Below are 15,697 nucleotides of genomic sequence, written 5' to 3'. Positions count from 1 at the left end.
TCTTTACCCCTTCAGGGATCCTAAAAGGGCCGACAATCTCTCTCCCCATGATTCCAGCCCAAAACATTACTCCACCTCCTCCTTGTTAGCGCCGTAGCCTTGTTTGCATGGGGTGTCCATCAACCAGCCATCCTCCACTCCGTCCATCTGGACCATCGAGATCATTTCATGCATGATAATGCCCCGTCTCATGCTGCACATAACACATCTGCATCTCTGGCTGCTATGGGCATAAAAGGGGACAAACTTATGGTGTGGCACCCATGCTCCCCTGACCTCAACCCCATTGAGAACCTCTGGAGCATCATCAAAAAGAGTGTCTATGATGGCGGGAGGCAGTTCACATCTAAGCAACAGCTCTGGGAGGGTATTCTGTCCTCATGCAAAACAATTAAAGCAGAAACCATCCAAAACCTGACAAATTCAATGGACGAGAGCGTTCAGAAGCTCCTTTCGAACAAGGGGTCCTATGTGCAAATGTAACATCACCTAGAATAAAGTTTTGAGTTGAAAACTGTTTGATTTCAGTTTGTAATAACCTGCTAATGCTTATAATTTCAAAAATGACCATTTTTTTGTTCTTTATTAAAATGAAAAGGTTGAAAACTCTGCTGTGCATAATAATTTGGAACATGCATTTTGAGTGCAGTTTGAGTTTTTTATTTTTTTAAAAATATACTGTTATCATAGGCAGTTTGTACAAAAACCTTTCAATTGTACTCTAATAGTTATTTGACTGGAAAATTACAATGACTGCAATTCATATAGGTAATTTGGGAAAATCTGAGAAAATATTATTTGCATAATAATTTGGAACACAGTGTATTGTAAGTCTGTCTGCCTGTGAGATGGAAGGCGAAGCTGAGAGGAGCCTGCAGATGTGTCAAGTATAATCACACACAGCTCTCCAGTGGGGGACTGAAGTACATTTGCACAAAATTTAGTGACTTTATTAAAAAGCTGCAATTGATGAATAAGCCAGAAACCCTAAATCTGCTCACGATGGTGAACATAGTATAAAAACTGGCGAACATGTATAATAACAGCACTAATTAAAAGAATAATATGCAAATCAAAAACAGCCAAAAAAGCACCAAAAACAGGCACAAATGCAATAATGAATTTGGTTCTGTGCTTTCAGAGAGCCACTTTTTTGTAAAAGTGATACATTTTTAAACTGTATATATAAAGTAGCGAACGGCTTCCAAGCAGATGTCGCTAGAAGAGTAGTCATATTTCTTCTTTTAGCTGCTTCATGGCTTTCAAATCCTGAAGCGGTTAAAAGGCTAAAAAAAGATTGACATGTGCACAGCAAGTCGTTTCAACATTGCAGTGCATATATTCTCTCTTATGATTTTTTAAGTGCTTTTTCAGGTGCGTTCCAGAAAAAGACGTTGTTTCTCATACCCTTAGATTACATTATTTAGCAGCTAATTTACAAAAACTGCTGAGCAACAGTAAGGGTTAGTTTACATTGCACAATGGTCAGTGTTAAAAGACCACCGACTTGGTTTCAGATGTGCGCTGAACGATCTGGAATAGGGATTCAGTGCACAAAGGCTGCCATTGGTCTCAGTAGCACCAATCCTTTTTACACAGGACTGTGCACTACTGAAAACGCTGATTTTTTTGTGCAGCACAAAAGATCATTTCACCCAACAAATGTGCATTTTTCTTTTTTGTTGGGTGATCAGTTGCCCGTTTAAATTGCATAATTATCGTGAACGAGTATTCCTAGGAACTCTCGTTCATGATAATTATGCGCGGTAGTTACCTTGCACGCGCGGGCGCCATTTTGCTAAAGAAAAAGACATTTGCCTGCAGCAATATGACCCCCGCGCTTGCGCAGCAGCATCTTTCGGTTGCCGAGAGATGCTACTGCGCATGCGCGGCGCCATATTGCTGCACCCAAATTCTTTATCCAAATGCAAAATGGTTTGTGTGCAGTAGGATCTCTCGGCAAACGAAAGATGCTACTGCGCGGGCGGCGGCCATTTTGGGGCATGTAAATTTCACTTTGGCACAGAAATTACAAAGGCAATATTTAAAATAGTAAGTAGGTCACTGAACGCACAGTGACCTGTCAGAGGCCAGAGATAGGAATACATGAAGCAGAGCTCCAGCTACAGCCCCTCCCCAAAGGCCGCCCCGAAGCACGAGCATCTCATTATGGCAGAACTGAAAATAAAGATTATAAAAGAACCACTGGATGGATTTCATCAACAAAGGTATCATTTTTCTCAGTATAACGGCGCCCACCTAGCAGTGTATGTGGTTTACTAAGCACAATCCTGCTGACCGGTGCGCTTTAAGTAGTGAAACACAATTTAAATGTAAGCCCTTTTACATATTTTTCTCTTCTTGATTACCCACATTTCTTTTTCTTTAAGGCTATGTGCCCACGATGCAGAAATGCTCTGGATTTTTTCCTGAGCGTTTCTGCATCTCTCTGGCAGAAAAAACGCTTGTGGATTGTACATGCGTTTTTCCTGCCAGGGTCAAGCGGATGTGAAGCGTTCTTCACATGCATTTCCACATGCGGGTTGACAAGCGCTTTCCAAGCGATTTTAGCATCACTTGGAAAGTGCTTGACAACTTGGTCACACTATATAAATCCATGCAAACGGCATGGATTTACAGTATATAGTGTGACCGAAAGAGTTTTGAAAAATAAATATTATACTTACCTTCTGATGGCCCCCGGTGTGCTTGTCTCTGCTTGCCAGCAGCTCGCGGTAGATTTAAGGACGTGCCGACGTCAGCGGTCGCGTGACCCGTCACATGACTAAATGACGTCAGCGCAGGTCCTTTAGTCTACCGCGAGCTGCCGGCAAGCAGAGACGAAGACATCGGGGGCCATCAGAAGGTAAGTATATATATATTTTTTATTTTATTCTTTTTTTTTGCAGGTTCTATGGTACCCGGGTCTGGATGAGAGTCTTCTCTTCTTCAAACCTGGGTATCATCTGCACATTAAAACGCATGGATTCTGCATGTACAGATCCAGTGATGCGGATTCCATGCGTTCCAATGCAAGTAAATGGTGGCGAAAACGCAGAGCTTCCGCAAAATAATTGGTAGTGCTGCATATTTTTCCGCAATGATAATCCGCAGCGGAAATTTCCGTAGCATGTGCACAGCACATGCGGATTATCATTGGGGAACATGGCTGACCTTCTACCAAGCGTTTTTTAAGCGTTTCTGCAGCGGAATTGCCGCTGCGGAAACGTTTAAAAAACGCATAGTGGGCACACAGCATAACACTCTCTCAAAGTTTGTGAAGATATTAACTATTCCTTCCATTTTTCTCATGAACAAACTCTAATGTACAAATCATTTTGAAGGTCTGTATAAAACGATAAAACCAGGAGTGGATCCTACACAGAGAAGGGTATACAAGAAATAACCCTAGTTTTGTTATGCAAATACTGATGAAAATACTGCTGTGTAAAAGACTCTTGTTGATGTAAAATTTTAAATTTTCAATAAAAGCATACTTGATTTTTTTTTATTTTTTTTTTAAATGTTTCCTTCAGCCTATATTCCTTTCTTCCACCCTGTACTCCTTTATTTGCTCTTAAAGGGAATCTGTCATCAGTTTTTTTCCACCCTATCTGAGAGCAGAATAATGTAGAGACAGAGACCCTGATTTCAGTGATATCTAACTTATTGGGTTGAGAGGACTTGTAAACCTACTGCTATGCAGTCCTACATATTCATTAGCTCTGTATAATCCCGCCCTCACCACTGATTGGCCACTTTCTGTCTATGCACAGTATACACAGAAAACTGCCAATCAGTAGTGTGGGCGTGGTTATACAGAGCTCTGCATTCAAATTACTGGTAGATCTGCAGCAGATAAAACTATGTTTTTATATAAACTGTACCAAGCAAACCAGTAAGTGACACATTGCTGGAATCAGGGTCTCTGCACTATATCATGCTGCTCTCTGATGTGGCAGCAAAACCTGACGACAGATTCCATTTTGTGAGATTTTTAATAGGATCCCCGATGCTAAGCATTAGTTGATACATCTTTTCTTCTTAGCCACTAAGCAAACTATGGCCAGCTTTTGGAAGCAACCTTCCTTTATTTTTTTGAGGTTGGGTGTACAATCAATGAGGCACAAGATGTTGATGAAATATACAATCCATGGGCATTTCCATCTTTAGGCACATTTATTTTTTTTTGAATGGCATCACTGCTCCAGTCTGTTTGCACTGTTGGGCTAAGCAATTCCTCCTCCTTTTACCGCTGTTCATACCCCACAGACTGCCTTACAAATCCTGCTTACACCCTTTTTATTCCAACCTGATTTTCTTACCATTGCATGACAGTTCTGACATTTCCTTGAAAACCTCACCTCTTTTTCTTTTTATTCTGACTGGTTTACACTTTCTGTTTACATACATACTAAGGCATTTGGTATGATGATGTAAAACCTTTATTTGTTTTACAACTCAATTTGAAAGATATGAAACATGCATAAATAAACACTTATTATTAATTACAGATTGATGAATTGCCAGAAGGAGCAGTGAAACCACCTGCAAATAAATTTCCAATCTTCTTCTTTGGCACCCATGAAACGTAAGTTTCTACTTATTTCTGATAGTTTGCATGAAAGATATATGGTAACATTTTATAACGATTTTTGAAAAATTGCAGTTAAAAAAATGTGAAAAGATTAAGATGCGTGAATACACTGTGTTCCAAATTATTATGCAAATAATATTTTCTCAGATTTTCCCAAATTACCTATATGAATTGCAGTCATTGTAATTTTCCAGTCAAATAACTATTAGAGTACAATTGAAAGGTTTTTGTACAAACTGCCTATGATAACAGTATATTTTTTAAAAAATAAAAAACTCAAAATGCATGTTCCAAATTATTATGCACAGCAGAGTTTTCAACCTTTTCATTTTAATAAAGAACAAAAAAATGGTCATTTTTGAAATTATAAGCATCAGCAGGTTATTACAAACTGAAATCAAACAGTTTTCAACTCAAAACTTTATTCTAGGTGATGTTACATTTGCACATAGGACCGCTTGTTCGAAAGGAGCTTCTGAACTCTCTCGTCTATTGAATTTGTCAGGTTTTGGATGGTTTCTGCTTCAATTGTTTTGCATGAGGACAGAATACACTCCCAGAGCTGTTGCTTAGATGTGAACTGCCTCCCTCCATCATAGACACTCCTTTTGATGATGCTCCAGAGGTTCTCAATGGGGTTGAGGTCAGGGGAGCATGGGTGCCACACCATAAGTTTGTCCCCTTTTATGCCCATAGCAGCCAGAGATGCAGATGTGTTATGTGCAGCATGAGACGGGGCTCCCCTGACTTCAACCCCATTGAGAACCTCTGGAGCATCATCAAAAGGAGTGTCTATGATGGCGGGAGGCAGTTCACATCTAAGCAACAGCTCTGGGAGGGTATTCTGTCCTCATGCAAAACAATTAAAGCAGAAACCATCCAAAACCTGACAAATTCAATGGACGAGAGAGTTCAGAAGCTCCTTTCGAACAAGCGGTCCTATGTGCAAATGTAACATCACCTAGAATAAAGTTTTGAGTTGAAAACTGTTTGATTTCAGTTTGTAATAACCTGCTGATGCTTATAATTTCAAAAATGACCATTTTTTTGTTCTTTATTAAAATGAAAAGGTTGAAAACTCTGCTGTGCATAATAATTTGGAACATGCATTTTGAGTGCAGTTTGAGTTTTTTATTTTTTTAAAAATATACTGTTATCATAGGCAGTTTGTACAAAAACCTTTCAATTGTACTATAATAGTTATTTGACTGGAAAATTACAATGACTGCAATTCATATAGGTAATTTGGGAAAATCTGAGAAAATATTATTTGCATAATAATTTGGAACACACTGTAAACTTGTAGGCAGAGTAATAAGTTCACCATATTTAGCCAAATATATAGACCAGGCTTAAAATTTTAGTTACTGCTTATTCAATTGACTACACATTTTAGATTAAAGGGAACCCATCATGTCAAAAGACGCTATTAAACTGCAGCTATGGGTTTTATCTGCAGGATAATAGCATTCTAAAGTTGCACGACCGAGGAAATTAACTTTATTTCTACCTTCAGCTTCCAGCTTTCAGTCATAGAGGCGCGGCTTCAGTCAATGCTCAGTACACAGAGAGCCGCAGCTGTAACCACGCCACTGCAGCGACTGAGAGACTGCTCAGCACTAATGAACTGCTGGGCCGGCTGTCAGTCAGTGCCGGGGACGTGGTTACAGCCAGGGCTGTGGAGTCGGTAAACCAAGCCACCAACTCCTCAGTTACCCTGACTTGCAACTCCTCCTCCGACTCCACAGCACTGCCTCACTACTGAGCATGTACATAAAGTGCCTCACAGATTCATCTCAACTAAAAGCCGAGATCCTTAGATCAGGAATAGAACAGACATTTATAGGACATTTCATAACTTTCCAAAATTCTTATGAAAACATTTATAGCACATCCTGCATTGAACTAGTGTACCAATTTATTATTTTAGGAGTCACAGTCGGTCCACTTTATACCGACAACAACTCCACAGCCCTGGTTACAGCCGCCAATCAGTGTACTGAGCGGTGATTGAAACCGCGCCACTATGACTGAAAGCCGGTGCCTGCCGGGAGGAATATAGGTAATTTCCGCAGAGAAGCCGGGCTTTCAGTGCGGTGAACGCATAGCTTTAAAATGCCTTTAACCTGAAGATTAAAGGGAATCTGTCACGTCCTTTCTACTATCTACACTGCCCCCATTGCTTTGTTAGTGATGCAATGTGCATCACTAATAAGCTTTTTTCATCAAAATCGGTGGTAGTATAATGATTTTATAACATTATATATACTTTGTCCTACCTGCTTGTATTCAGTAATAGGGGTGTGATTCAGTCAGGGGCAGCACCACATTCACTCACTGCTGGCGCCGCGCATGTATTTGTATACTGCTCCCGGCAAGGTTCGTCTAGATTGGAGTTGATTTTTTTGAGGCCCTCACTCCAGCAACTACGATCTAGTCTCCTCAGCAGTGAAGCGTCTAGATCGGAGTGGCTAAAGTGAGGAGCACAAAAGATCAACTGCAATCTAGACACTTCACTGCTAAGGAGACTAGATCATAGTTTCTGGAGTGAGGGCCTCAAAAAATCAACTCCAATCGAGACGAACCTTGCCGGGAGCAGTATACAAATACATGGGCAGCGCCAGCAGTGAGTGAATGCGGTGCTGCCCCTGACTGAATCACACCCCTATTACTGAATACAAGCAGGTAGGACAAAGTATATATAATGTTATAAAATCATTATACTACCACAGATTTTAATGAAAAAAGCTTGTTAGTGATGCACATTGCATCACTAACAAAGCAATGGGGGCAGTGTACATAGCAACTAGGACGTGACAGGTTCCCTTTAACCCTATATCTGCATTGAGACGCACATAATCCGTGTCTGTACATTTGTACACGCGGATTATATGCGATTCAATGTGCGGATGGTACCCAGGTCTGGAGGAGAGGAGACTCTCATCCAGACCTGGGTACCATTGTACCTGTGAAAAAAAGAATAAAATAATAAAAAAGTTTATATTCACCTGTCCGGCGGCCCTTGCAGCGCTTCTCCTTCCAGGATCTGAGATGACGTCGCGGTCATGTGACCGCAGGCTGTCTCGCGAGATGCCGGCAACCCGGAAGAAGCCAGGACGAGCGCGACAGCACACGCGGCGGGGGATCAGGGGTAAGTATAGCTTTATTTTTTTATTTTTTACGGTCACACTATATAAATCCATGCCTTTTACATGGATTTATATAGTGTGACCTAGTTGTCAAGCACTTTCCAAGTGATGCTATCGCCTGGAAAGTGCTTGTCAGTCTGCATACGGAAACACATGCGTTAACGCATGTGGATACGCATGTGAATCCGCATGTATTCTGCAGGAAAAACGCATGCACAATCTGCATGCGTTTTTTCTGCCAGGGAGATGCAGAAATGCTGCAGAAATTTTCTGCTTCATTTCTGCATCGTGGGCACATAGCCTTAGAGCTGCAGGAGGAGAAAGAGAGATGCAGCCTGAACTAATGATGAGACAGGGGGCATGGTTCAGATTACCTCAGACTCCCTGTAGACATTGTAGCTAATCTGAAGTCACAGATCACTGTTTTGTTCTCATGAATCTGAGCTAGAGATAAGCACATTGAAATAAACTTGGTAGGTTGGCCAGCTTTTTTACAGTGGCATGTAAAAGTTTGGGCACTCCTGGTCAAAATTAGTTACTGTGAACAGTTAAGGAAGTTGAAGAAATAATCTCTAAAAGGTCTAAAGTTAAAGATGACACATTTCCTTTGTATTTTAGGCAAAAAAATAAAAATATATTTTCATCTTTTACATTTTAAAAATGACAAAAAGGAAAATGGGCTGATGCAAAAGTTTGAGTACCCTGCATGGTTAGTACCTAGTAGAACCGCCTTTTGAAAGTATCACAGCCTGTAAACTATTTTTGTAGCCAGACAAAAGTCTTTTAATTCTTGTTTCAGGGATTTTCATCCATTTTTTGTTGGGAAAATTCTTACAGTTTTGTGAGATTCCTGGGTCGTCTTGTATGCGCTGCTATTGGAGTTCTAGCCACAGATTTTCAATGATGTTCAGATCAGGGGACTGTGAGGGCCATTGTAAAACCTTCAGCTTGCACCTTTTGAGGTAGTCTATTGTGGATTTTGACGTGGATTTAGGATCATTATCCATTTGTAGAAACCATCCTCTTTTCAACTTCAGCTTTTTTACAGATGGTGTTATGTTTGCATCAAGAATTTGTTGAAATTTCATTGAATCCTTTCTTCCCTCTACCCGCGAAATGTTTCCTATTCCATTGGCTGCAACACAACCCCAAAGCATGATTGATCCACCCCCCATGCTTAATGGTTGGCGAGATGTTCTTTTCCTGAAATTCTGTGCCCTTTTTTCTTCACGCATACCTTTCATAATTGTGGCCAAAGAGTTCTATTTTAACCTCATCTGTCCACAGGACTTGTTTCCAAAATGCATGAGGCTTGTTTAGATGTTCTTTCGCATACTTCTGTCCCTGAATGTTATGGTGAGGACGCAAGAGACGTTTTCTTCTAATGACTCTTCCATGAAGGCCATATTTGTGCAGGTGTCTCTGAACAATAGAACAATGTACCCCAACTCCAGAGTTGTTAAATCTTTCTGAAGGATCGTTTGCAGTCAAGCGGTGATTCTAATTTGCCTCTCTAGCAATCCTACGAGCAGCTCTCACTGAAATTTTGCTTGGTTTTTCAGACCTTATCTTGACCTCCACTGTTCCTGCCATTTTCAGAGTGCTAAGCAGCTGTTTAGAACCCATGGCTGCTGTTTTTTATCCCAAGGTTAAAGGAGGCTGGATTTTTATAAAGCTGGGAAATTTGCATCACCTGGCCTTTCCGAACGATGATAATGAACAAGCCATAACCCTAACAAGCTAATTAAGGTCTGAAACCTTGGTCAAAGTTATCTGAGCGCACAAATCTCCAAGGGTGCCCAAACTTTTGCATCGGCCCATTTTTCTTTTTGCAAATTTTAAATGAAAAAAATGACTATATATACAGTGGTGTGAAAAAGTGTTTGCCCCCTTGCTGATTTCTTATTCTTTTGCATGTTTGTCACACTTAAATGTTTCAGATCACAAAACAAATTTAAATATAAGACAAAGATAACACAAGTAAGCACCAAATGCGGTTTTTAAATGAAGGTCTTTATTATTAAGGGAAAAAGAAATCCAAACCTACAGGGCCCTGTGTGAAAAAGTGATCCCACCTTAAAACATAAATTAACTGTGGTTTATCACATCTTTGGGAAGCTGAGTTCAATTTCCCTAGCCACACACAGGCCTGATTACTTCCACACCTGTTCTCAATCAAGAAATCACTTAAATAGGACCTGCCTGACAAAGTGAAGTACACTAAAAGATCCTCAAAAGCTAGACATCATGCTGCGATCCAAAGAAATTCAGGAACAAATGAGAAACAAAGTAATTGAGATCTGTCAGTCTCGAAAAGATAATAAAGCCACTTTTAAAGCTTTGGGACTCCAGCGAACCACAGTGAGAGCCATTATCCACAAATGACAAAAACATGGAACAGTGGTGAACCTTACCAGGAGTGGCCGGCCAAAATTACCCCAAGAGCGCAACGACGACTCATCCAAGAGGTCACAAAAGACCCCACAACAACATCCAAAGAACTTCAGTCCTCACTTGCCTCAGTTAAGGTCAGTGTTCATAAGTCCACCATAAGAATAAAGAGAATGGGCAAAAATGGCATGCATGGCAGGGTTCCAAAGCGAAAACCACTGCTGAGCAAAAAGAACATAAAGGCTCGTATCAGTTTTGCTAGAAAACATCTTGATGATCGCCAAGACTTTTGGGAGAATACTCTGTGGACTGACTAGACGAAAGTTGAACTTTTTGGAAGGTGTATTTCCCATTACATCTGGCGTAGAAGTAACACATCATTTCAGAAAAGAAACATCATACCAACAGTAAAATATGGTGGTAGTAGTGTGATGGTCTGGGGCTGTTTTGCTCCTTCAGGACCTGGAAGACTAGCTGTGGTAAATGGAACCATGAATTCTGCTGTCTACCAAAAAATCCTGAAGGAGAATGTCCAGCCATCTGTTCGTGACCTCAAGCTGAAGCGCACTTGGGTTATGCTGCAAGACAATGATCCAAAACACATCAGCAAGTCCACCTCTGAATGGCTTAAGAAAAACTAAATTAAGACTTTGGAGTGGCCTAGTCCATGTCCTCACCTTAATCCGATTGAGATGCAGTGGCATGATCTCGGAAACCCTCCAATGTGGCTGAATTACAACAATTTTACAAAGATGAGTAAGTCAAAATTCCTCCAGAGCGTTATAAAAGACTCATTGCCAGTTATCACAAACGCTTGATTGCATTTGTTGCTGCTAATGGTGGCCCAACCAGTTATTAGGTTTAGGGGGCAATCACTTTTTCACACTGGTCCATTTAGGTTTGGATTTCTTTTTCCCTTAATAAAGACATTAATTTTAAAACAGCATTTTGTGTTTACTTGTGTTATCTTGGTCTAATATTTAAATTTGTTTTGTGATCTGAAACAATTGAGTGTGACAAACATGCAAAAGAATAAGAAATCAGGAAGGGGGCAAACACTTTTTCACACCACTTTATATATATATATATTTGCCTAAAATACAAAGGAAATTTGTCATCTTTAACTTTAGGCCTTTTAGAGACCATTTCATCTTCAACTTGCTTAACTGTTCACAATAACAGTAATTTTGACCAGGGGTGCCCAAACTTTTACATGCCACTGTATGTATATCGCCTGTTTTCGTTTTGACCTCATTTTGCTCAACAGCCTTCTCTTGCCTACAGTATGTCAAAAATCATCTTACTGATTTTCATTTCTGAAGGTACAGTATTCTGTGCAAATATATTCTTAGGCCCCCATTCACCCATTAAAGGCCTAATGAAGGGGCCTAGTTGGCACTCAATTATAAATGCTGAGTAAAGCGGTTTAATTTTTTGATATCCAAAATAGTAAATATACGAATTTTCGTTCTTGACAATAAAACCCTCCAGACATACTATAACATAAAAGAAGAGATCAAACAATAAGGAACAAGGAACGACAGTGAGTAAAAGTAGCAGCATAGTTTCATTATTACAAAAAATATTTACAGCAGCATGGTCACAATATTTGGTTTAAAGTAAACACAGATTGCTTGGTGTCCTCAATATGGAATAGGGAAAAGGCCAAATGGAATAACCTATACCAGATGTTGTAGCCCCTAGGTTCTGGCATGTAGTACATACCATATAACATCAAATATAAGCATATTTGTAGGTAGACAGTGACGCGCCCCTGGGCCTGTATCGCGCTGCATTGCTCACGCAGGGGCTTACCCGGAGCCGGATCTGTTGAGGGTTGTAGTCTCGTGGCGGTGACCCGGTCCGTGCCCAGGGAGTCAGACTAAGTGGCGCTGCAATAGCAGTGATGTTAGATGACTACGCCACCCGTTGAATGCAGCTTTAGGGCTGCTGCTGCAGGGCAGACCGCTGAGGCCGGTGGTAGGATTGTGCAGCGTGGTAGTATAACCCCCAACGGGAGGGGTATGGCCTCAGGGCAGCCGACGTGGATGATGGGGGTAGCAGAAACCACTCGGAGACGGTACGGTGTAGTTCAGGGTCTTTACTGGTCACAAAGATAGACCCTCCCGGAGTACTGGCTAGCGATTGGGGCCTGGTCAGTCCTTGAGCAGATGGGATCTCCCCTGGCCAGGCGGAGTTGTAGGCCTCCCAAACTAACTGTACTCTTCCGGCTACCTTGCTAGAGGCGGGTAAAAGTAGCCCACGTCCCTGAGTGTGCCGTGTGGTGCTCACCCGTATGGCCGGTGACTCGGGGCCTTCTAGTAGCTTCCGCTCCACGACGGCGGTGCTGGTCCCACGCGTGTGACCATGCCTTCGGGTTTCTGGGCCAGGGGACCTGCAATCCCCTGCCGGTCGGTTTCTGCTGCTGGATAGGAGTTAGTCCCCACAGCCTCGGACTCCGGGTCCGGTGATAACTTCTCAGTCAGGGCGAGCTCTGCAGCTGCCAGCCCCTGACTCCTTGTAACACTGCTCCCACAGAGCTCCTGTTGTTTCTTCCTATATTTGCTTCTTTTCTCTGCTTCTTCTCTACTCACTAACCCTGCCTCAGCCCTAGGTTTATATAGGGGAAGTTCTTCCCCTCCCAGGACTGGGCAGGAGGTGTGGCATGCATAGGATCTCTGACCAAGAGACCTCCCACCTGCTCTCAGACGTAATATCTCTATCACTGTGGCAGCCAGACCCCTGGGGTGTCACATTCCCCCCTAGTGAAATTTAGTACTCCGGGACTAAACATATTTTTAGAAAAACATAACAAGGTATAAACAATAATAATACAATAAGAAAACACATAAAGATGGTTACGGCGTGTCCGCAACCGGGTGCAGTTTTGAAGAAAAGCAAGGTGTCCATTTCACCAAAACAGGGAGACGTAACCAGGTAGGGGTCTGTCCTACCCCGAGTCCTTAACAGTCTTTAGTCCGTCCTGGGTTACGCTCCAACTATGTACAAAGGATTCCCGGTAAATCCACCAAGGACTCCTAAAAATAACTAGAAACACATAATTATTTACAAGTAACAGACAGGTGATCACAAATAAAACAATTTAAACACTTCAAATCCTCCAACGTGCGGGTAACTGGCCTCTAGTGGCCCTAGTGGACCTACGGAGCTGACTGTCTAGCCCTGAACTACAGGGTGTAGGAGCTGTCAAGGGTAAACTGGGCAGCTGTCTACCGGCTCTTTGGCTCACTAGGGATATGGCAGGCTCACTGCAAGCAGAGGGTTGATCCTCCTGGTCTGCTGGTGTGGGGTCTTCTGCCTCCTGGACCGGCTGTTCTTCCAGCTCTACCTGTTGCTCCGTAGGTGCTTGGGATGCTGGTTGGAGGAAGGTGAGTACGGGTACCACAACTGCACCATTGACTTGAGTCCAAGACCGAGGGAAGTCTCCGAGCACAGTACTAACCATATCTTCCCTTTCCTCTACGGGTCGATGGTCTTCTTGTTCCTCTTCAGGGTTCCGTAGCTGTTCAGGACACTTCTTCAGGTGATCCCGGGATACAATGGCTGTGGTCTCCCCTCCGTCTTTACTGATGGTACAGACCTTCGGGTTGTCGTGGCTTGAGGGCAGTACGGTGTACGGGTCCTTCTCCCACTGGTCGTCCAACTTGTGGAGCCGTCTTTTTCTCTTCAAGACCTGCTCTCCGGGTACCAGGGGAACAGCGGGAGCATACTGGTTGTAAGTTTTCTCTTGTCTTTCCCTAGCCTGACAGAGACTTCGCTCCACGCTCTCCTGTACTCTCCGGTACTGCTGCTGCCTCTCTGTGTCCCAGTCTGCTTCTGGTGAAGTGTCCTCGGGTGTCAGGACTCCCATTTCCAGGTCAACAGGTAACTTACCAGGTCTCACCCTCATTAGGTAAGCCGGGGTACAGTTGGTGGAACCTACCGGGATGTGGTTGTATAGGTCCACCAGATCGGGCAGCTTCTCAGGCCACAGACTGCGTTCTTCCAGGGGCAACGTTTTCAGAAGATCCATTACCACCTGGTTCATTTTCTCACAAAGTCCATTAGTTTGCGGATGATAGGGTGTCGTCCTTATCTTCCGGCAGCCATACAGAGTGCAGAATTCTTGGAAGACCTCCGCTTCAAAGGCAGGTCCCTGGTCTGTCAACACTTGGTCCGGGTACCCGTGTGGACGGCAGAAATGCTGCTGGAAGGCTCTAGCTGCTGTTCGAGCTGTTAAGTCCTTGACGGGGACGACAACCAAGAACCGGGAGTAGTGATCCACGATGGTTAGTGCGTAGACGTAGCCACTTCTGCTTGGGGTCAGTTTTACATGATCCAAGGCTACCAGTTCCAACGGCTGCAGGGTGACGATGGACTGCAGGGGAGTCTTCTGGCTGGCACGGTCCTTCCTTCTTAGGTTGCACGGGCCACAGTCTCTGCACCACCTCTCGATGGTTCCCCTCATGCCTACCCAGTGGAACCGCTCGCGCAGCAGGAACTCCAGCTTCTTCCATCCGAAGTGTCCAGCCCCGTCGTGGTATGCCTCCATCACCATGGCTGCGTCTCTTCGTGGCACCACTACTTGCCAGATTAGTTCATGCGTCCGGGAGTTAACCATTCTGCGGCACAACTTCCCCTTGTAAAGGAACAGTCGACTCTTCTCAGCCCACAGTTGCTTGGCTTCCTCCGGAGCGTCTGGGTCAAGGCGAGCCTCTGGCCGAGTCAGCATCTCCTTCACCAGTCGGACGGCAGGGTCACTGTCTTGCGTTTCCTCCCAGTTGTAATGAGGCAAGGGGTTAAACGTAGCGGCTTGCTTACTCCTTACCCGGTGGGAATACTGGATAGTCCCATGCCGGTGGAACGCGGGGAGTTCGACTTCTTCCAGTCCCTCTGGATCTTCTCCTACGTCCGGTAGGTTTGGCATCCTGGACAGGGCGTCCGCGTTGGTATTGGAGCGTCCTGCCCGGTATTTGATGGTGAACTCGTAGTTGGACAGGCGGGCCATCCATCTCTGCTCTAGGGCACCGAGTCTTGCCGTGTCCAGGTGTGTCAACGGGTTGTTATCCGTGTACACGACGAACCGGGAAGAAGCGAGGTAGTGCTTAAAGCGTTCGGTGACTGCCCACACCACTGCCAGGAACTCCAGCTTAAATGAGCTGTAATTCTCAGGGTTTCTCTCGGTGGGTCGCAGTTTTCGGCTGGTGTAAGCGATTACTCGTTCTTTCCCCTGCTGGATCTGGGACAGCACGGCTCCTAGCCCGATGTTACTTGCGTCGGTGTAAAGGATAAAGGGCTGGGTGTAATCCGGGTACGCCAGGATTTCATCCCCCGTGAGGGCCATCTTCAGCTGGCGGAAGGACTCCTCTTCCAACTTCTCCCATCTGAAGGGCGGCTTCTGGTTCTTGGCCTTCCGGGACTGGCCTATCAGGAGGTCCTGCATAGGAGCTGCCTTTTTGGTGAAACCGGGGATGAACCTGCGGTAGTAGCCTACCAACCCGAGGAACTGCCGCACTTCCTTTACACTGGAGGGACTTGGCCATTCCTTAATTGCGGTGAT

The 15,697-nt window shown here is 43.7% G+C and overlaps 1 protein-coding gene across 3 annotated transcripts in view; it reads left to right on the top strand.

The window, feature by feature from the left end:
• HDGFL3 (HDGF like 3) overlaps nucleotides 1-15,697 on the top strand; it is an 87,935-nt gene that overhangs the window by 24,269 nt on the left and 47,969 nt on the right. For all 3 annotated transcript variants that reach the window (XM_073653121.1, XM_073653120.1, XM_073653119.1), the window contains exon 2: nucleotides 4,515-4,591. In XM_073653121.1, the coding sequence (XP_073509222.1) occupies nucleotides 4,515-4,591 (77 nt within the window). The remainder of the gene's footprint in view (nucleotides 1-4,514; nucleotides 4,592-15,697) is intronic.

This window comes from Phyllobates terribilis, unplaced genomic scaffold, assembly GCF_046119375.1.
Source record: "Phyllobates terribilis strain yellow unplaced genomic scaffold, ASM4611937v1 Scaffold_11__3_contigs__length_659146591, whole genome shotgun sequence".
Taxonomy (NCBI): domain Eukaryota; kingdom Metazoa; phylum Chordata; class Amphibia; order Anura; family Dendrobatidae; genus Phyllobates; species Phyllobates terribilis.
The sequence above is the reverse complement of the archived record's forward strand: the minus strand, read 5'-3'. Positions and strand labels throughout refer to the sequence as shown.